General features: G+C 43.6%; 1 protein-coding gene across 2 annotated transcripts; it reads left to right on the forward strand.

Moving 5' to 3' along the window:
• Positions 1-376: 376 nt before the first annotated feature.
• Positions 377-22,655, forward strand: slc41a1 (solute carrier family 41 member 1). 2 transcript variants are annotated; one of them, XM_071493920.1, is made up of 11 exons: positions 377-741; positions 2,337-3,485; positions 9,123-9,230; positions 14,316-14,387; positions 16,570-16,714; positions 17,416-17,562; positions 20,672-20,819; positions 21,035-21,114; positions 21,627-21,761; positions 21,940-22,088; positions 22,421-22,655. In XM_071493920.1, the coding sequence occupies exons 2-11, from the start codon at positions 3,000-3,002 to the stop codon at positions 22,604-22,606; spliced, it is 1,656 nt and encodes a 551-aa protein (XP_071350021.1). In that variant the 5' UTR covers positions 377-741; positions 2,337-2,999; the 3' UTR covers positions 22,607-22,655. The 2 variants fall into 2 exon arrangements, with proteins under 2 accessions (XP_071350021.1, XP_071350022.1); XM_071493921.1 differs by lacking the exon at positions 377-741 and adding an exon at positions 1,831-2,096.
• Positions 22,656-23,545: the final 890 nt, after the last annotated feature.

Consider the following 23,545-nt stretch of genomic DNA (forward strand, 5'->3'; position numbering starts at 1 on the left):
CACCCCTCGTTCTGTCTTGTATTCTCAGGTCACTTTGGTGTAATTTCAACACTTCCACTTATGTAACACTTTCATTTATTTATTCTGTGTTGGTGGATGAGTGACTAAAATCCGCCCCAGTGCAGTTAGACAGTGCTGATATGCGTGTGTGCCCATTCATTCAGAAGTCTGGGCCCATTGTTAAATTAAAACCTCTATCTCGGGCCCCTGGTAGTAAATTAGCAGGTTTGCGGAGGAGACTGGAGCCGAACGGGCACACATTTCCACACACATGGGGCAGAGGGAGGGGACATGCCTGTGCGCAATGGAGACAAGGGGTAGCGGTGGTGATAGGGGGGAGGGGGGTGCAGGGGGGGCTGTATCGTCATCTCAGAGTGTGGCGAGAGGGCCCGCCTTGTGGCTTCCTGGCCCCCTGCACCGGACGGGTGTATTATAGATGCGCATCCAAGCAGCCGGGCGGCGGGGGCCACTGGACGGGTGCAATGTGACGGGGTCGGGAGAGACTGGGACACAGCCTCAAACCGCGTGGGAGGGAGGGTTTAACCATTAACCAGCACTAACCGTCCCGGCAGCGGAGCAGAGCCGGTGCCGTACATAAGGCGTGCACACCGGCGTCCACGCCTCAGCCTGAGCGCACCCCCCGGAGGTGGAGGATACATGCAGCCGGCCGCACCGAGCCCCTGCGCTCTCACCGATCATCACTCCGGTTGGTCCTGCTCTCTGGACCGCTGACACTGAAAGGTAACCGCCGCCGAGGAGCCTCTTTATCTGACTACCTGCTGGACATTTCAGCTCTCGTTTCATGTCATAAGAGAACGAGACACCGGCTGCGGGAGTCGCCTCACGCCTTTATCTGACGGAATGTGTCACTCGGCGTCTCCGACTGCAAAACCCCAGCTGCTTCCTCAGCCATTAATGTGTGATGATGCTGAAGAATGGGGAATTATTATGCGTGTGCATTCATTTTCCTGAGTTACATACTCGTGGTGACAGTGGCAGTGACATGGGCTCCAGCCCGGTGCTGGAACAGAGAGCCCTCTGCCCTCGTTTAAATGAGCAGCAGAATAGAATAGGAGGGCTCGTCTATTCAGCCCTGACCAGGGGAGCACTAATTTACGCCTTTGCCATGTTGGGTTCGGGTGGTATTGGTCCTGACTACTAAGCAGAGGATTGTTTCAGCGGGGAAAGCCAGTCTGTGTGCGGATGTCGCAACATGCAGGCTGAAGAAAGCTGCGTCGAGTCAGCAGCAATGAGGCTGGAAGCTTGCAGATTTCCCTTCAAAATAAAAGTGTTTGTCTGTATTCATATACAGGTTTTTTTGGGGGGGGGGGGGGGGGGGGGGGGGGGGGGAATAGATTACTTGCTTCATATCATCTGTGTCAGGTGTGTGTCGTCAGGTCAGGTGCATGGCATATTTAGCATCATGTGGCCGAAGTAAGCCGAAATCTGACCTGTCAGCTGTGATCACAATCGAGGTCACAGCAGGCTTACTGTTATCTCCCAACAATATTTTGCTTCCTTCATCACAATTTAAGACATTATCATCTTTCTATTACTTATTGCTTAGTAAGTGGAAACAAGGAAGGAAGGGGTAATCTTTAGTTCTTGGAATGAATAAATGAAATTCATGGTTAGTTGACAGTGTGTGTCTCAAACATATGGTCTAACGTAAGTTTTTATTAATTCACTTCTGTTGAGTTTATTTAAATGAACTCTTTGCGTGTCCAGTTGTCACCTACAATTTGAGAGTGAATTTTTTTTATCCTGACTGCAGTTTATGCTTGCATAAGGAAGGGGTTGTTTATTTTGAAAGGCCTGACAGGAATTTTTGTCTTTGCAATGCTGCAGCTTTGAAGGTGGTGAGATAGTCCGTTTCCAGAGGATGTAAGCAGCACCACCTCTGTTAATGGTAGAATATTTTTAGACGCCGGGAGGAAATTTGGCGTGGGATGAACCTGGTTTTAAACTCACTGTTGGTCTCTCTTCACTTCTGCCATAATGTCAGTGGAGAGTATTGTGCTTTATCCGGGGTTTGAATACTGTAATAGTCTATTACAGGGACTTACATAGCATTTGAGGCGCTCAGGAAAGTTAAGGTACTTAAGAAGCTTTTATCATCCATAGTAAATATTTGTCTTCAAGATTGTAGCAGTTTTATTCTGGTATTTGTGTTATTGTGTTATCTTTGGTTAGCTGTTATGAGCTTTTAACACTCAGAACATTCCTGTTTACTGTGAAATGTGGATATTAGCCCATATTTATGTCTGTTTTTTATTTTATAAAAGGGGAAATAAACATTTATGACTGAATAATCAATGAGTTTGTTCTTTTCACAGGTGACTGCCCACCCTGGTTGGGAAGGTACTTTTTTCTGCAGCTGGTAATTCAATCCTTGGACAGCAGACCTTTAAATATCTCTCTTGAAAACCTTCCAGCAGCCACGTGGTGTAAGGTGAGACATTCCCAGCCTGGTACACTGACCAGTCTGACACGATCAGTGGACTGAGAGCGTGACCAGTCTGCGCTGCAATCTTTCCACTCCAGACCTGTGATTTGAGCTTTTTACTGAACTTTGAAGGACTGTTTTACAAGTGACTGGAGGGGATTTCTGTGGTGAGTCCCCAAGCACATTGTTTTCCTTCCTCGTCTGTGTTGAACCCGTTATGCTTTCTTCTTTTTTTTGTCGGCCCACCGTGAGCACCTTGCAGTGAATGGAGAACATACTGGTTCTGCTCCCGAAGCACCGACAGGAACACGGGCTCTGCAGACACACGGCTGCATGTGCCTTGCTGCAGGTTTTTTCTTACAGAGCAGTTTTCTCCTGGTCTTTAATAGCAACACCCACTCCCTGTAAACCTCTTTAATGGGATAAATCAATTCGACTGATCAGGTTCAAAACCAGATCAGGTAACAAATTCCATTCTGACTTCCCCAAAACTGTTAGGCTGAGGCAAGCTGACCTGTCTTTGTCAAGCCCACTGTCTTCCAAAGGCTTCCGCATGGTACTTTGGTTGAAAGACCAAGACAAACTCCCCGACATCGACATGTCCTCCGGGGCCATTGAGATGAAGAAGGAGGGAGGCCCTCTGACACCAGCCTTCCTCAACTCCAACTGCACAGTCCCCCCGGTAATCCTCACCAAAGGCCCTGAAGAGGTGAGCCCAGGGACCGGTGACGAGTTGGAGCTCACAGAAGTCACATCTTTCGCAGAGAGGGCTGGTGAGACCGGGGAGGATGAGGAGAGGTCGGAGATTGTGGTGGCGATGGACTGCCGGGCCAACGCCAAAGGTCAACGGGAAGAGGACGCTCTCCTGGAGAATGCAAGCCAGAGCAACGAGAGCGACGACACCAGCACTGACCAGAGCCCTGAACCACCGGCACCACTCAAGGAGACCTCCTTTTCCATTGGTCTGCAGGTGGTGTTCCCCTTCCTGCTGGCTGGGTTTGGGACAGTGGCAGCAGGAATGGTGCTGGACATTGTCCAGGTGAGTGATCAAGACATTTTGATAGTGTACATAGTGAGTATACAGCATATATTTCTGAAGAAATGTTCTGGGTTCTGTGAGAGTCTAATTAGAAACTGCCGAATAAAGGATTCAGTGCGATTACAGCATATTAACAAAAAGGTTCCTGCTCTTGTAGGAAGAACATGCATGGAAAAAGTTATGGAAAAGATGACTTGAATGTTTTGGATACTTAAGTGGGTGGTGAAGAACAGTTTTGCACCAACTTAATTTAGGCTTTATTTGGAGTATCACAGGATTGTTTGGATTCAAATGTCCTGAAGCACTCACACCTTAACTTAGTTTGTTGAGTCACCTATGAAGAACAACAAGACTTCCATCTTATGTAATCCCTCAGTAATGTTCATCTGAAGTTGTGTTTCTGAGCGAGCCGGTGCTCCAGGCAGACCATGTGTACTGAGTCAACATGTGGGATGGGCTCGTTCCTGAAGCATTTGAGTGAACTGGTTTAGTGAGCCCTGTTGGCCTTGGCATGTGTCTGCTGCTGGCCTTATCTGGTGGCATGCCTTTGGGAATCAGTGGATGGGGCAGTTGTCACACACCATAGAGGTATTTACATAACCCTTTTCTCCTCCACAGCCTGCCTCCCTGTCCCCAGGGCTGTCACACACTGGTACATAGCATGTCTTTTAATGACCCATCACACACCCTTCTGATGTACTTTGATACAATAGAAAAAAGAAGAGTAGGTGTTCATTACGATGCAGTGTAGAGTCAGAAAGCTGCTTGGATCTTCCAAGAAAAGAATATAACTCAACTTATAATTTCTGCCCTTCCTTTTTTTTCCTGTTGACTCACTGTAGTTGCAGTCGTGCTCTGTGTGCAATGTAGAAATGCAGGCCAAGGCATGCTGACAGGTCATATATTCCTTTAAAGTCAGCTTGTGATGCAGATAAAGCTGGAGGAGTCTGGCTGCCAGGAGACCAGTCCAGGCACATTGTGTACACTCAGACTGATGCCAACATGGTGGACCCCAGGAACTCGGCACACGGAGGAGGGGGATAGGCAGGGGAGTAAATCTGGTTTCTTTGAGCACCTGAAATGGCAGTACGCTACAGTTGAGCTAGTGAGTACAAAAAAAAAAAAAAAAAAAAAAAAAATACAGTGTGGTGTCAAAGCCTCCATTACCATGTGGTTAGGTATCCTCACTAAACCAGGAATGCAGAGGTTTGAGGTCAAAATTTTTTCATGCTGCCTCAACTTAGGCACCATGCTGCTGCAGTTTCTCCAATTTCCAAAACACTCAGTGCACCATTCCTTCAGAGGTGAGGCAGGAAAACAGGAGATACAGATGGTACAGGGTCTTATCTTTCCCCTCTAGTCTGTGGGCAAACCTTCAAGAAGTGCTTGCAGTGAGATGCAAAGTGAGGCTTGTCTGGAGCGGCTGTTCTAGTGGGTTCGGCTGAGCATCGAGCAGGTTGTCTTACTGCCTAATTCCCCCTCCATGACACCGTGAAACGCTAACTCAGCTAATCCTCCCTGTCCTTGCAGGAAGGTAATTGTCTAAATCGCTCTCAGTCTCTCTCACTCTCTCTCTCTCTGGTTTGGTCAGACTGCGCCAGTTCCTTTGCTAAAAGTAAGTTAGAAAACTGTAATGTTCGAAAGTCTTTACTTAAAGTGTCTTCTTGGCCTGAGTTTAGAAGTTGTGGCTTGGCCCAGCGCATGACTTGACGTATTTGAAATATGACCGCTTTAACGTTGGCCACTTTGACTATATGCATCACACACACACACACACACACACAGACACACACACACAAACACACACACACATAGACCTTCTGGCCTCATTCCCACTCGAGGTTGGCCCAGAAAGGACTGTCCAGGCTGGTATAGGGGAGTGAGACGTCTGCATAGTTCTGCTCAGTGACATGGTAGCAGCAGCAGCAGAACGACCTAAAACTGTCAGTCTTTCACTGCCAGGGCCAGAAACAGAGTTTGAGGGTGACCTGCTAAGTTGGATTAAAGGTTGCACATGATTTGTAAAGATCATGTAGAGCTAAGTTTTCCAAGGAATGTCAGTGTCAAAGGCCAAATGGGTGATTTTTTTTCAATCAGTCCCAAGACCCAGTTTGAGTTTCTATCGTCTATGATTCCTTCTTCTGTGCAAACAAACCAAGGATGCAAACAAAATTGTTAGTACAGTGCACTGTAATAATCATCTCTGTGTGTATGTCTGTCTCAGAGTCTAGCCGTCTGTCCTGTGCTGAAACTCCAAAATAAAGCAAATAAGTGGGACACAGCTTCAGCCTAAAAAACAAACAGTCTAAAAATACAGGCTCCAGTAAACAGGAAGTCGTAGTCGACACAAAGGTTTAACACCAGCCAAGCCCTCGCTGCCCACCAGCCACCATTTCGGTTCAACCACATCCACTTGCCTGGTTTTCACTCAGGAACAACTGTGAAACCAGAGCGTGGGCTTATTCCCTCAAACTGAATCATCTTTCCAGTCACTGGCTTCCATCCCTGGCTCTGCTGGGTGACGTTGAATCAGCTCTCAAATGGGTGCAACTGCATCCTGTTTCTTACAGGATTTATGATTATTATATTAACATATATGATGCAAACAATTGTTTTATTCACACATCCACTGACTATTTCCTCCTGTTCATATTGGCCAGTTATTTCTAGCAGCTAATGACAGAAGATGTCATGTCCTGACAATCATTAACAACATATCAGCTTGCAGCTATTAGCACCTGACAATATCTCAGTCTGCCTCTTGGTTGGGATGTGAGTGATAGAGATTGAAAGGATTAGTGGGTTAGAATGCTTTTGTGTTGCACCAAGCCCTGGCTAATCTTTCACTCCGTCTAGGGTCCTTAGGAATCCTCTGAGGTTTCCAGGCTGCTTGTCTGGACTCACTTTGGTCAGAGAGGTCAGGCTTGACCCTTGCGTCCACCTTCACCTGGTCCTTGGATGCCAACAGCCCATATCTCAGGCTTCTTTAGTTCTTAGCTTAGAGCTTCATCACGCTTTTTTGTGTACATATGGGGAAAACTCTTCTCTCTATCCTCCTACACAAAATCCCAAATAACCCAACTGAAATTCAGTGGATGAACACCTGGTTCCTCTGTGTCCATCCATTTACTGCCAGTGAGGTCTTCATTACTGATGTTCATAATCTGGGTTCATCTCTTGTACACCCATTAATTTTGGCCATGGCTATGTTCATTTGACCCTCCATTGCGTATGTTACCACATGAGGCTGGACTTGGACTCTACCATTCATGCTGCAGCACCAGGAAAGTGAAACGGACACCACCTGATGTAGTTTCTGTGACGCTGCCTGAGTTGCGTTGACATTGCATGCCATCAGGTTCAGCTTCCTACTCAGTACAGCAAGTACAGTGATCACAAATAAAATGGGGCCATGTTACTCAACTGGGCAACCCAACCCTTGTGGGGCTTGCATACCAGAGCTCCTATAGGTCTGTACACAGAGGTACTGGGGTTGTCCTGTAGAGTTCTTAGAACCGAGGAGGGGGGACTTGTTTGGCTCGGAGCCAGTGTTCCATGGAGACAACAACATATATCACCATGGGGAGGCAAAGAGGGAGATAGGGGAGTGAGACAGAAGTAGAGAGAGAGAGAGAGAGAGAGAGAGAGAGGGAGACAGCTTGAAAGCATGCGGCTGTGAAAGAAGAGAGGGGTGCTCACAGAGGTGCTCACAAGGCTGCTGGGTTGGCAGACGGCAATGAGCCAAGCTGAGGGGCTGGCTGTTGGAAAGGAGCTGTGCTTGGCCTGTTGACAGCAAGGGGATAGGCAGAGGGAGTTTAACCCAAACTGGAGTTTTGGTGCCACACCTACTGATACAACACATACTCAAGTGTAGACGACACCCCTTATCAGCACCGTACATCTGGATGCACAGTGAGAGCAACATAGTGAAACTGTGCTGTGAGAAATACTGGCCAGCAGAGTTTGTATGTAGCTTCAATGTCAGCTACTCTTCTATTTTCTTCACCTCATCTATTTTCTCCTCTCCCTCTCTTTTCTTTCCCACGTCAGCCCCAGTGAATATTGATTCAGCTCGGGGCGGCTGGACTGTAAGTGCTGGGGGCCTGTGGGACCAGCTCCAAAGATAAGCACTTTTGCTGGAGAAAGATCGATGGCCTCGGCCTCGGCCTCAGCAATAGCTTTGTTTCTGACCACAGCAGACCACAAACCTGCTATCACTGCATGATCTCTAATGGAGGCACAGCATAGAGAGGCACTTCACCACAGTGGGACTCACAGGGAACCCAGCTCTCAAGGACTGGCTATCAGCGAGGGAGGAGGTTATCGAGGGCCAGGGCTAATAATATAGACTATAAATACCCCATTAAAGGCCATCTGCTTGGCTGAGCGGACATGTTTTCTTGCACATGACAAATATGATTTGCGATTGTCTCCTGCACAAGTTGTCCTTTAGATTTATCTGGTCTAGCTCCTGGCTGACTTTATTTCACACTATGACTTTGGCAAAGTTGATCTTTATGCTGAGGTAAGGATGGAGCAGCAGGGATGGGCAATGTAATGGAAGTAATTACACTGAAGCACTCTGGTGTATAGAGTCTTTAAATGACTTACCTTGGTACATGGCATACTGGGCTCTCTGTCATCATGGTGCCTTCTTGCCATTTTGTTTCACTTCATTCATTCAGGCTGAAATTCTGTTAATATCAGCTGCTTTTTCTTTATGATGCGGGGTCACTTTAACTCCTGTTGGTTGTTGGGAATGTTTTTTATGATGTTCAAAGAAATGTGCTAATTTAACAGTTTATACTTCTGAAAGAGGACTTACAACAATAAAATGCTGCCCCATCTCCTGCATCCACACTTAATTTCATGGGAGTCGCAAGGTAGCTAGCTAGCTAGGTTCCCATTCTGAAACCAGCCTACAAAGATCCAGTCGGCTGACTGTTCCCCAACTGCAAGAGAAGCCATCAATGACCACAGAACTAGACCTGTTTGAACAGTGAAGGTCTTCAGAGGTCTGGAACCAGGCCAGAAACTCTACACAACTCTTAAAGAATACATGAAATTGCATTTATACAGACAGTCTGATTTGATTTTATAAGACTCTGCTGTATAAATTTCAATACTAACGATTAATATTCAGAGTTCATATTTGTGCCACCTGTGTGTATTGACCAAAATTTTAATATTTCCTTAAGTAATACATTATTATCATAACAAGTGATGTATACCGTGATTAGATATGAGGTGTTAAGCAGTAGTAGATGAAGATCGGCGAGTAAAGGTGGAAGAATCACAAGGGAAAGGGGAGAGTGAAATCCAAAAGAGAGCGATACTAAATCATTTCACCATGAAGTCCCGGTGACCTTGTTCTTGTTAAAGGAGAGCCGACATGATACATAGCATGGAGGGTCTGTAGAGACAGACTGCCGGGTCCATCGCACAGGTCTGGTTTCACCACTGAATCAATATGAAAGAACAAGGTCACAGAGACCCAGAGACATTCTGCTCCCAACTAAGGATTCACTCTATCGACGTAGGTGACAGTGCAGTGTGTCTCTGTGAATCTGATATCAATATGGCAGTGTATTTATGATGTTGATGTTGTGTTATTGATATCCCATGTGATTGTTGCAGCACTGGACAGTGTTTACGGAGGTGTCGGAGGTGTTCATCCTGGTTCCAGCGCTGCTAGGCCTCAAAGGCAACCTAGAGATGACGCTGGCCTCCAGACTTTCCACAGCGGTAAGAAACTTGTGTGTGTGTGTGTGTGTGTGTGTGTGTTTGTGTGAGTGTGTTTGTGTGAGTGTGTCCCTGTGTGTTGTTGGGTCTCACAGATACATTCTAACTATACTGGATTAACAAACGTACAGTATGTCCTGCCAGCAGTGCCATAGTTTGTATTCTATTCCAATAATCTGTTGAAAAATCATTTGTGCAGTAGTTACATTATTTTTTGATTCATTTCCTGTGTGTACAACAGGAAAAATCCTTGTTTCAATTCATCAAAAAATCTTTCCCCTTAAACTAAAGACTGTCAGACCCATTAAAGCTGATTGTTCTTGGGGTCAGAGGTCATATTGCCAAACGTGACTTGGGTTTCAGGCAAACTGATAGCAACATTCCTGCCTTCTTCTTTGTCTTTTGACATTTTCGCTGACCCTGCTCACCCTGTTCACCTGACTGCACAGGTTGGTTTGCTGTTTGAAGCGGAACTAAAAGCAGGTGTCTCAAGTTTTTTATCTCTAAAACTTCTCTCTGAGTATGTTAATTATATCAAACGTCTGCTGAGTAGCAAGAAATAATTTTTTTGCAGCCGACAGAAAATATAAGACAGTATGTAAAGTAGAGAAGAAAATAACAATATGCTAACTTGGATGCTGTTTGAGTCTCACATTAATGATAACTGTTTATTAACTTTTATTTAACCAGATATTGGTTCTTAGTAGTCCTGTAGTTAAACCTATCTCTCCTGCTGGCTATCCATATTCACATTTAAGGCAGTTAACTGCTGTTTTGGTTGAGGTACAGTTTTTCCACAAGTGGAATCTGATGCTATAGGTACTGTATTTTCCGCACTATAGGGCGCACTGGATTATAAGGCGCACTGTCAATGAATGGTCTATTTTTGAACTTTTTTCATATTTAAGGCGCACCGGACTATAAGGCGCATTAAGCGAAACAAAACAGTCAGATAAGTCAGTCAAACTGTATTAAACGCGTTCACAATAACTCTCAACATTGTTCAAACGTTAATGAGCGTGTTCACAATAACTCCCAACCTTGTTCAGTTGTAACGCGTAAAAAAAACACAGTCTGATACCACTAAATCAAACGTTAGCGTATTCACAATAACTCCTTATAGGTCCTTATACACACACACTGTAATATTATGGTGAAGCGCAGCATGTATTACTCCGCGACGCTCCTGACTACGATAGCCGTAATGCTGCAAGCGGTGCGGCTTTGTAGTTTACCAAAGTCGTACTAAAACATTTTGACAGAGCGCCGTGAGCGCCGTGTACCACACTAAATCGCTTCGAGGTCAGTCAGCACAACCAGAATTTATCCATATATAAGGCGCTCCGGATTATAAGGCGCACTGTCGTCTTTTGAGATAACTTCCATTGAGCTCATACCTATAATGCAGCTTTCTGAGCTAACAGTATTGTCCTTTGTATAGTCTGAGGGGTCAATGACCCTGCAGCATATCTAACCAGAGGGTAGCAGCACACCCCTTACTTATGAAGGCATAAGAGAATTAGCCCAGTATTGCTCTTAAGTGCACCAATCCTCACATTCTTTCCACTGGCCTGTAGGAAACAGGTGACGAAGCTGATTAGCATCGCTAGCAGTGGCCCACCCAGCATGGACAGCTCAGCTCATTCATACTCTCAAAAAATCTGTTGAAACGAGATATTAAGAATTAGTCTGACAGGTTTTCAAGTCTTGAGGCAAGTGAACACAGGGATCACATACTCCACATTCATGTGTTCCTGATGCTGTATGTCTCAGAAAAGATCATTTTTCATTTGATCCATTGTTTTCACACTACAAGCATTCGCCACCAAATTTCTAAATCCTTATTGTATCAACTAAATTGATGAGTCGTGACCTACTTTATATTATTTTAATTTATGCACATTTACGCTTGACAACTGTGATATATAGTAACATCATCAGAATCACACCGATTAATATCTTGAGGTAAATCAATAACATACAAGTCATGAAAATAAACTGATTTCATATGGAACTGTTTAAGCACATGCACAAACTTGGATTTGAACAGAATAAATATATATACAGTGCATTGATCACAAAAGCATTTGTGAATCTGCGCAGTTTTCAGTGGAGTACAAAAGGATTCTCAAATCCATCATCACAAAGTAGGCCAGAGTCTGGTGTTTGTCCTGAGACATAGCTGTTAGCTCTCTGCTGGCTGGCCCCAGCAGGACCACGTTTCTTTCCATGCCGCCGCTAATTATGAGCAGATTAAGACCACTGTAAGTTTCCTAATGCGCTTATTACTGAAAAAAATCATGTAATCCCTAGTACTGGCTGGCTGTAGGAGTTTGTATTTCACATGACCGTGTTTTCTTTTTTTTTTTTTTTTTCTTTTTACACTTTTTGTCTTGAATGAAGCCTCCCCTTTTTTTTCATCATTTTTTTCTCTAATTAAAGGAAATAGTTCCAGTTCTGTTTCATTCCCTCTCATGTCATTGAGCTTAATTGTTTGTAGGTATTTGGATTTTTTTTGTGAATTACTGGAACTTGGCAGCACCTGTGTCACAACTGTTGCCAAAAACACAGCGTAATCAGAGATTACAACAGCTACTAAAAGTCCACTTTGTCCTCATTTTATGTGTATTAAAAGTTTCAACACATACTCCATTCATGTATGTTCAACCTCGTAAACAACAGATTTTCTCCTCGGTTAACCGGTTGAAAATGAATGGCATTATTATTTAACTGAGAAACCTACTGGTGCTTTTGAATCGCAGGGTATTTTAGCCTCTCATTCATCTAATGTAATCCCTGAATCACTTTCACAACATTCACAGTGCTCCATCTCCATGATGATCCACTAATCCAGCCGCCCACACACAAACCAAAAGCGGAGGACTTGGCATCACATTCACGCGTCGTCACATAACACCCGGCGATACTTCTGTCAATTCCTGAGCTTTATCTGTGTGCCGAATTGGTTTTCACGTTGTTGTTCTGAAAGCTAATTTTGATAGAAGTTGCAAAAGCTTTAAACCCTTTTTGTACAAAATTCTTATCTGAACTCCTGAAGGATTTTGGAGATAAAAGTGCTGTCTGAAAGCAGCTATGTAGAGTTCACTGTGAGTCTATGATGCCCCCGGTGCTCAGCACAGATGTTTGGTTTTCTCTTATCTCTCCGCCTGAAACCTTCTTATCAGTATTTTGTGGCAGTCTGCCCCCTCTGAGTGACGGCATGGCTGTCGTCGCAGGAGGCATCCATGTGCACGTTGACATGGTGCTGATGGGCGAGGAGAATGTTTGCGTGGTTGTAAAAGCTGTGTATTTGGCAGATACACAAGTTATATTGACGCACAGTCCAGGCATGTCAGTCACTTGTGAGTTTTCCCTGTCGCGCTGCCAGATATAATCATCAAGTAGGGACGGTGCTTGTTGGGAGAGATTCAAGAGGGAGAGAGAATGCGCGCACACACACACACACACACACACACACACACACACACATTTAAAATAATAATAATATAAGAAATAATAATTAACACCCAGTCACTGAGACTGTCACTCTGTGGGAAACATGGGGCTCTTTAGCCGCCAGATGTTTGATGTTCTACTGGCAACCTTGTCTGGAGCTGAGCAGGTAGGTGCAGTGGGAAAGGACAGCCAGCAGGGGTTGCTGGGACCTGTGAGAACCAAACTGTAGATTTGTTTGAAAACTACAAAGGTTAAAAAATAAAAGGGTAAAAGCTTTTGTTAAATGGCTAATGATCATAATGATAATGGTGATAACATGAATGAGCTAAAACAGCTTTAAATGCTCAGTAGAGTTGGTAATAATTCTTGCGATACCAGCACTATGCAACTCTTGGGCAAGCCATGATTCACAGTTCATATCCACAATATTGAGCAACTCAGATTTAACAGACACTTATAGGATAATTCCAGTTGATCTACACTGAGGTCTCATGTTTTTTAACCCTTGATTATACTGGTTATAATAAGATTATTCACAAGCGTAAAAAGCAAAACAAACCCCCAGTGCAGGGTATTCAGAAGAGAAAGAAAATGGTAAAACTAACCTTATCTGTCTGACTCAAACATCTAATGACAAAACAGCATTCAGTTTACTGGGCCGCCTGGCGCCCTGGGGGTTAAGGCCCCAAAATGTCCGAAATGGACTTTTAATCCTAGCATTTCTCATCTCACTGTGCCTTCACTGCTCCACTTGGCTCCTCAATAAAGAAATTCAATTTAAAATAAACATCCAGCTTATTGGTTCAACTTTGATCTCACCATACATACCAGTGTAGTGTATAGTGTGTAGTTGTGCGCACACACAGCTCTCCTGTGAAATGAGGGCTTCACAGTTCAAGTGTCTTACCTCCAAATAAAGTGGTTTACATCATCTGAACCGTGTGATCGTCTGACTGCTCATGATTCATGTCACCGTATTCCCAGATCTCAGCATTGGTTTCACACTGTGGTAAACATGAAACTCATAAATATAAAACTCATTTATACTCAATAAATACAACTTTAATATGTGTTTGTTTGTATAAACATTTGTAGCCTTCACCTTTATCTTTTTTTTTTGTATCACTTCTTACACTGTGGTTTATTAAACCCGAGCAAGGAGCAGATCCGTGTTTTCATGGCTCCAGATGTTTCCCTTCCCTCTGCATATGTAAATGTTGGTGGACAGGGAGGAAGAGGAGATCCTCTGTTTGTGTCCTCTCACTGTGGATGAGCATTAGGATCATTGCTCTGGACACACAGTAGCCCACTGTAGCCACAGCCACTTGACGCTTGAGACCATCAGTGTGTGTGTGTGTATGTGTCTGTGTGTATGTGTGTGTGTGCTAGAGAGAGGAGATGAGATAAGTGGAGTCGGCCGCAGGGTGGGGGATCAGATCAGAGTGTCTTTGTCCAGAGAACTGACACCTTATTGTTCTGATGGGACCAAGAGGCAACAGCATGTACACACGCTGCACACACACACACACACACACACACACACACACACACACACACACCCCCACACACACACACACACACTCATAAAGAGATGATAATATGCTGACCTCGTGTGTTCTTTGCCTCTTTCAGGCTAATATTGGTCAGATGGACACATCCAAGGACATGTGGAAGATGATCATGGGGAACTTGGCCCTCATCCAGGTAAATGAGACACAACAATACACTCGAGTGCAGTGTCAGGGAGCATCTCTGACCAAGCTAACATGCACTTAACAAACCAGATTACTGGGAAAAATCAAGTTAAGGCATGAAATCAGATAATGAGTTTACACACACTTCGATCCAACGGTCAGATTGCTCTAAAACTCAGTTTTCTTGCCGTTAGTGAGTGATCACGTATCTCACCAATTTCAGCGCGAGTTCAGCATTTAATTATTTTGGATATCAGGATGACAGCTACTAGTAATGATGTTTTCATTTTATTTGGCTGCCTGTTTGTCACAGCAACATGGTCCTTATTCAGGATATTTCTCCACAAAAAAACTAATTTTAGTCTCAAGAAAAGAAATAATCAAGTTCTTTCACAGAAACTGATCCAGTTTTCCAGTTTTTTCGTTTACATGGCATTTAAGGAATCAAGTTACTGCCAGACTGGGAACAATCAGGTTTTGTAAGTGCGCTGTGTTTACAGTAAACGCAATGATTGATCATGACTGGGCACAGAAATAACACTTATGTAATGTATGACAGCTCCTGAGCATTAGCTCTCATTAGAAATGAGACAGGGCATAATTAGTTCAGATATACCTCCCACTCACTGTCTGATCTGACTGCGTCCTCAGAATAATAAAGGTATAATTTGATCCACGCTAATAGGAGAGTTCTGGAAACGTCAGTCAAGCTCTGTCACAATAAGAAGGCTTGATGGGAAATAGTGTGGGCGGCAAATTGTAAGAGCTAGCATTGCTAACAAGTTAATGTCAGCATTTTGTGAATTGCACTTACACAGCCTCTTCATCAAACACTTTATTGTAATGACTTTCTAATAATGTCCCTTCACGAACTCTGGCCTCTTCTTCTCTGCTGCTTATATTAATCCACACAAACAAACTTTCCATATTTCCAGAATGAGAGGTCAAACCAGCTGGACATTCACATTTCATCAGTTCAGTCGGATTAAAGATTAAATTCCCATGTTGTATAAAATTAGATTTCCTTGTCTTTTTTGATTATAAATCAGGCCTAGTTTCTGTATTAATACTGTGAAAGTATCAAAGTCTCAGTCCACAGAGAAGTGCACACAGCCTGTATTCAGAAACTGAGCCTTAAAATGAGCCGTGAGGACTTCTGTATTTTTGTGATGTCACAACGAATCACTCACCACACTCAGCTATTCCCCAAGCCCAGCCCACCCCAACCCATCGTCCACTTTGCAGGATTTGGTTTCGCTTGCAGGATCTGAAATAATCTCTCAGAGAGTCAGCCAATCAGAAGAGAGGCTTGGAGTCTCTCATCTGATTGGCTGACTGACCTGTTGTTACTAGAGCTCCAGAGAGAAGCCTGAGAGAGGAGATGTAAAACTACACTGAGATAGTTTTTGGTTCTTAAAACCACAAATATATCTTCTGATGGAGATCAACACTTCAAATAAAACACAGGAAAGGTGTAAAATATGGGACATTTAACTCAAAAGCTAAATAAACAGAGGCCGTGGCTTGTTACGAATGGGGAGTAATATGTTTTGTGACCACAGTGTAATGATGTAACGTGAACCTGAGCCGAGCTCTAATCAGCAAGAATAACTGAAAACATCTCTTCTTCCTGTTGGTATCTGTATATATACATGTAAATGTATCAAATAGCAATATTGGATCAGTATTTCAGTTCTCAAAGTGAGCTCTTCATTTGGCCTCAGTGAATCAGTCACCTCTCTGCCATTTGAAGTGGCCTTGTTGTTATGTAATGTTTGGTAAGTCCATAGTTCTTGGAACACTTTAAACCAGAGCTGGCCGGGTGCTGACACAACCTCCCATTTAGGGTCAGCCTGCACTTACACTGGTTCACACTGGTGCCCCATGAAGACAGTTGTAGTGGAGAGTCCAGATCTGTACATCTGTTAGTTGTTTTGTTGGTTTGGTAGTTTGTTACACTGTGACACTGTGTGTAGAGATGGGGTTTCCCCAGGTTAAAAAGTTAATATCTATGAGAGGCTGACTGACAGAGGTGTTTTCTTGGGTTCATGATGTTAAATAAGACTATTTTTCATATGAATATGAAGATGTAACAGCACAGGCTCACATACAGTACATGTGGAGTTTACATGTTGACTGCATTCAATACCGACATGAATCATTTTAATGTGTGCACGTGTGTGTGTGTTCAGGTCCAGGCCACAGTGGTGGGGTTCCTGGCCTCCATAGCTGCTGTGATCTTCGGCTGGATCCCAGAGGGACACTTCAGGCTGGGCCACGCCGTGCTGCTGTGCGCCTCCAGCGTGGCCACTGCCTTCATAGCCTCTCTGCTGCTAGGTAGGATTTGACTTCACTTTATCGGTTTTCTGAAATTTGTCCTGTATCTCGAGGAGAACGCTGTTTCACACACGTAACATAAAGACATATGTCGCTAAAAACCACAAATGTCAACCTGATGGTGCGATTAGATGATCACCAAAGTCAGTAAGATAAATCCTCTGAGGACCATGAATATCTGTACAAAATTTCACAGCAATCAATTAGATGACTGTTGAGATATTCTTTGTCTGGACCAACAGTCGTGCTAGCAAAGCTAAAAAATGGTCCTGCAAAGTTTAAGGCCAAAGTCTGATTATAAAAAAACACCATCTGTAGGTTTGAAAGTATGTTTATTAATGGCTTTGATTACCTCATCAACTTACTTCTTATTCTGCAGTGTTGACTGTGTTGTAAACTGTCTTTGCCATGGGAGGAGCCCGTTCACATTCAGCTCCTCTGGTCAACAGCTTCAGATCTTCTTACTTTATGTTTTTAACCTTCAGGTTTTGTTTTTTTTCCAGTTGGAAATTTCCTGATGAAAAACAAAATAATCTTTTTGGGGGAAAAATGATTACACCAACATTTTCAACTCTCTCTGAAGTCAAATCATGAGCCCTCTGGTCCCTAACGATACAGAACCTTTACCACAGAGAAAATCACATATTATCATGAGCAGCTGCATGTTAATGCTGTGACGTCTCTGGCCTGAAACCCCACAGGGCTCATCATGATTGGTGTGATCGTCGCATCCAGGAAGGTCGGCATCAACCCCGACAATGTGGCCACACCCATCGCTGCCAGCCTGGGAGACCTAATCACCCTGTCCCTGCTGGCAGGCATCTCAACCGGACTGTACAAGGAACTCGGTAATATACTCACACATGGAGACATTTTTATTGTTTAACGGTGTAGTTTTCATCCATTTGCCACTTCCATACTGTGCAGGCCTTACTGAGCTGTGAAGAAGTTTATTGAGGAGATGGGATGTAAAACTTAATTTCATTAATTTAAAGCAAATTAGTGTGAAAACGTTGCTGCTCCATGCTTCAGCTTTATTCGGACGTGAGATACAAATAGTCTGTTTCCTTCTTGTCAAGAGAAGGAGAAAATAGATGTCACATACACAACTTCCTCAAATGACGCCTCTAATTAGTTGCCAGCAGTTTCTCCTAAATGCAACCTGCCAACATTTAGGTTTCAAAGTACGGGAGATTATTCTGGGCAGTGGTTGGGCAGCAGTTTTTTTTATTTCTGGACAGTTTAAAGTAAATAGATACACAACATATATACATAATAAACACATACGTTTTTTTTTTATTTAAATTCCCTCACGTGTCAGTTAATATTAACATTTATCATAACAAGTTTTGTTAAACTTGTTAATTTAACAACATTTGATTAATTCTGTGGTCAAACTGCCTGCGAGGAGGGCAGCTGCACACACCACTTGAGTCGGGTTGTGGGTTGCCAGGTCAGATGGGTTGAAATAGTCTGTGCAGAATGTGTGTGGATTGTGTGTCTAGCTTGTGTTTCATACAAAATCAGGCTACTTGGTTAACGTCAGACAAACATACAAGACTTAAGAACCCATGTATGAGGGACATGCAAATTACAGGGGTTTCATGGGAGAAACAACAGAACAAGAGAGCGCCGGGAGATTAGCTTGAAATACGAGAGAGTTGTGGGAAAAACAGGAGTATTGGCAGGTATGCAAATGAGCCATTTATAGAGAATCAATATTTCAGTGAAAGCATCATCACAGTTGCTGCATTTATGATACAACATCAAAAGCCTCTGTTGCCTTTGAAGCTGTTATCATAAAAAAGCAGCAGCATGTGTGTACAAGTGTGTGAAATGTGTCCGGCTGTGCGCGGTAAACAAGGATGAAAGCTGCCCACACCTCGACCTCGCTGTGTTTCAGGGCGAGAAACTTCAGTGTCAGCTCTGTGATAGTATCTTCACCACCGACACACCCAGTTTCACCAGACTCCCCACTGCTGCAGCGTTTCCACACCACAGGCAGACAGACAGACAAACACACACTGACACACAAACAAGTGATGAAACCGTCCTGACCAGAGTATGGAGTCATCTGTCTGAGACCTTATTCTCTTTAACTGCCTCAGTCAGGAAATACACTGAGCTCATTTTGGTTATTTTGCCTCAAACACACAAAAACACAGCAGGTGTTTGGGTCTTGTGTGCGTACGCTGTTTGTCTGCTTGTGTTTTCGATGGTTTGCAGTCTCAGTAGCCTGCAGTGTCAAGTTAGTAGTAACACTGCCTCCTAGAGACAAGACTAGGTATGTATTGTCAGTCCAAATCCAGCTCAGTTCACTAATAAGTTAAAAGTCAAATTCTAAAAGGAGCAGCTTTACCTTTATCAAGTCAAGATTAAATAAGTTTTACCTGCTGCATCAATATTTGTTTTATGTGATTTGGATTTTGTCTTCAACATCAGCAGCGATGATAATAGTTACTAAATGCTTCACACAAAATAAAAATCAATTTAAATATGTACAGTCCAGACCACTATTTGGGCAATTACATATTTTTGGCTTCATCATCTTCAATTAGAAATAAAATGATAGAAAGTACAGTAAAGTACAAGTCTCAGATTTAATTTCAGGAGGTTTACATCAATATGAAAAGAACTGTGTGGGAGATATAGACCTTTTAACACATAGTGCCCAATGTTTAGAGATTTAAAAGTAATTGGACAGATACTCAAGTAGTCAAACAAAATCATCGTATGTAATATTATCTAGAAAATCCTTTGTTGTGAATGAGCCTGAAGTCTTTGATGCACAGACATCAGCAGACACTGTGTATCTCTCCTGGTGATGCTCCCTCAGGCCTTCACTGCAGCCTCCTTCAGCTCCTGCTTGTTGTGGGGTCTCTCTGTCTTTAGTCTGGTCTTCAGGAAGCTGAACACAGCTCAGTCTGACTGAGATCACGTGACTGACTCCGCCAGTCCAGGATCTTCCTCCTCTTCACCATGACCGGCTCTGTGGTTGTTGTGGCCGTATGTTCAGGGCCGTTGTCCTGCTGAATGATGAACTGTCGTTCAGCTCCTGTAGCTCTGCGTTCATCCTGTTGCTGTTGATCGTTGACAAGGAAACATGTCCGCCTACATCTTTTTTCTTCCCCATGCAAATGATTCCCACAAGATGCTCCTTGGCCGATCAGCTCATTTGACATTTTCTAGTTTATCTGTGAGCACCTGCTTTTTTTGGAAAGTACCCAACTGTAGATTTTAACAAACCAACTACCTTTGATACCTCTGGTAGAGTTCTGCTTTTCTGAGCGTCAGTATTATCTTTTCCCACTTGCATGGCCACCTCTTCACTCCTCATATTGACAGACAACTCCACCTGCAAAAAGGAAACTCTCCATCAACTCTGAGCCACATGTGAGCTGCTTTATGCATGAACGACACACAGCTGCCCAAGAAATATTCAGTAGCCAAATGTCCAATTAACCAACCTCTACACTTTTCTTAGAAGGTCTCTATCTCACTCAAAGTTGTTTCTACATTCATGTAAAGCTTCTCAAATTAAAGCTGAGACTTGACACTTTGTGCAAATGATAAACATATATACTCTTCAGTATAGCAACAATTATTACTACACAGCCTTCAGAAATGTGTGCAGTTAGTACAACAATACTGTATTTACACAGTTGGTCTGCGTCATTTTCCTTTTTGTGACACCTGGCACCAGGAATTATGGGAAATTAATTGTGAAGAATACTAATACTGTTGCTGTAAGGCTCAGTGGTTGTTGTTATACACCACCATGACTTTACTTGTTGCTGCTCTATTATATCCAGCAAACCCAGGTTTTAGACAACGATGAAGTGGATGATAAATAAAGGATAACATTTTGTTTACCAGATAAACACAGATAAAATATCATTATACTTCAGGATACATTACATTTTGTGTGTAACTCCGCCTCCTCTTCTTCCTCTACAGAGTACAATGACTATGCCAACCCGCTGGTGTGTGCAGTGTTTGTGGCCTTGTGCCCCCTATGGGTGCTGATAGCCAGGAAGATCCCGTCCACCAGAGAGGTCCTGTACTCCGGCTGGGAGCCAGTCATCATCGCCATGGCGATCAGCAGGTACGGCAGGCAGGGACCAGTGTCTTTATTTAACCTTTATCAAATGAAGTAAGAATGCAGCTTACACTTTATATACAGTGTTGGTCATATACTGTAAACATGCACTAATTTACAGACTGTTCCAGATTCTTCAGTGTGTGATGGATCATTTTTTCAATATGATGATGATCATGGACCGAAAGCAATGATTTCAGTTATTCCCTCTTGTCTGTTAGTGTTGGTGGTCTGATCCTCGACAAGACCGTCACCAACCCAAACTTTGCTGGCATGGCTGTCTTCACCCCGGTCATCAACGGTAAGCAGCTTTTCAGCAGAAGAGAATAAGTTACAGGAAATGGAAAATAACAAGTGAGTGGTGTGGATAACAACAGCCAATATGCTAATTAGTAAAATAACAACTTGTCTATAATAAATATAAAGATGGAGGTTGACATGGATGCATCATTCCTGGAGATGGAGAACAAATATAGAAACGTCTGTTTTAGTGTTAAATGTGTTGAAATGTGTTTATGTTACCACATCCATCTGTTGTAATAACGTGTGGATGAGTCAGACGTCACAGGAAGCATATGTACACTTAGTGATCTCCAACTGACAGATGGAGGCAGCATACTGCTCTAACTGTATCTAAGTTTTTAGACATTTCATTTTCAAAACATGTCGAACACCATCAGTGGAACTGATGGAACTGCTTTTATTTCAGGCTCATCACTCCAGTAATGAGGGTGTTTTGCTTTGTTTCCATGGTTATATGCTATGTGTGTGTGTGTGTGTGTGTGTGTGTGTGTGTGTGTGTGTGTGTATCAGGTGTGGGAGGTAACTTGGTTGCGGTTCAGGCCAGTCGGATCTCCACCTATCTGCACATGAATGGTCTGCCCATGGGGGATCCCAACCCCACCCCCAGGAAGTGCCCCACACCCTGCACCTCCTTCTTCGGCTCCAGTAAGTGTCTGGGCGGCGGTGGAACGTTCCACTATTCCTCTCCTCTCTAAAAACAGATCTTTCCATGTTGGCTTTTCATTCCAGCTTCTGTCCTAAAAAATGAAAAGCAGAAGGAGCTTAGTTACATCCCATCATCCTCCTTTTTGATATTAACCAGTGACCTCTCTCGCTCCTCCAGCTGTGAACTCTCGTTCGGCCCGTGTGCTCTTCCTGCTGGTTGCCCCGGGTCACCTCGTCTTCCTCTACACCATCAACTCCCTGAGGGGGGGGCACACCACCCTGACAACCGTCTTCATCACCTTCTACCTGGCTGCTGCACTACTCCAGGTACACACACCCTCCCGTTTGTTTCTATATCCCCTTTTATCAGTTTTATTTCATCTTTCAAGAGTAGAAGTTACAGTACTGCTCTAAACGCAGCACAAAGTGCACCAGGTGCCTCACATGAACGCACATAAAATGAGATGGAATAATAATAATATAATAACCTAGAAGTAAAAAAATTAAAAAAGACATAAATAATTAAAATAAGTTAAAAGTGGATTACATGGAAGGCATAAAAACAAAAATACTAAGCTTTCATTTAGCTGTTTATTGAGAAGTGCTGAGCCTGAGCGGTTCCAGTGAATAGCATTTGCTTGTGCTTCGTCTTCCTCCAGGTGATGATCCTCCTCTACCTGGCAGACTGGATGGTCCACTGGATGTGGGGCCGAGGCATGGACCCCGACAACTTCTCCATCCCCTACCTGACCGCGCTGGGTGACTTGCTGGGAACCGGCTTCCTCGCCCTCTGCTTCCACATGCGCTGGTTCATCGGGGACAGAGACTCGAATGTGGGCAACTGAATGCACGCACAGACACACATACAAAAAAAACAAAAAAAAAAAACAAAAACCTTCTCATACTGTACGCTTGCACGCACGGACAACAGCGATGGACATGACCCATTATCTGAACCTGGAAGATGTCTACATTAAAAGGGCTAATCTCCTGTAGGGCTCTGATTGATGACATAGTGCACTTAGAGGACTGTAGCGTTTCGTCTTCAGGATACCGGGACGCTGATGCACCACAGCGGCAGCAGCCCAGAGTCCAGACACTACCTGTGTTTCACCATAGAAACAATGGAAACACACATATCTCCACCTCAACCACCCAACAAAACTCCACCTGATGGATCCAGCCCCATAGACTCCACTGATCCACCTTTATTTTACTTAATAACTGAGTCCTACTACTTTTGTTATTATTATACTATTGACAATGATTATTGTTGGTAAATAATGCATTTGATATGAATCGATATCTGTTCTATGTGAAGGGCCAGCCCTCATTATTTTCAATGGGGACTTAAGCCCTCCCATTTTATAAAGATCAACTTTTAACACTTGAAACCAAGACGACAAAAGAGCAAAAAATATATCCAAACAAGCCTAGAATGCTTAATCACCAAGTGCTATGTCATAGAAACAGAATATTGTATGAAATCTAATGTGTTTCACTTTTGATTTAGTAGAGTACATAAGGCTAGCTGTTCTCTCTGTTTAACTTTGGCCTTGAAACAGGCTTGGGGTGGGTTTACTACAAGGGACTGGACCACAAACATAACAAGCTAAGCTCTTTTGGCTCCCATCAACGGATAGCTTAATTTGAGTAGAAACAGGGTCAGGAAATCAAGGTTGTAATTTCTGCGTTTACTCCCTCACAATCCAGGGCTTGAGAAATGGGAACCAGATCTGGGGTCAGATCACAGTCCAGCAAACGCTTACGTCAGACACTACAAG

This window comes from Trachinotus anak, unplaced genomic scaffold, assembly GCF_046630095.1.
Source record: "Trachinotus anak isolate AG129_WGS33_773 ecotype Australia unplaced genomic scaffold, CSIRO_AGI_Tana_v1 ptg000013l, whole genome shotgun sequence".
In the NCBI taxonomy this organism is placed as follows: domain Eukaryota; kingdom Metazoa; phylum Chordata; class Actinopteri; order Carangiformes; family Carangidae; genus Trachinotus; species Trachinotus anak.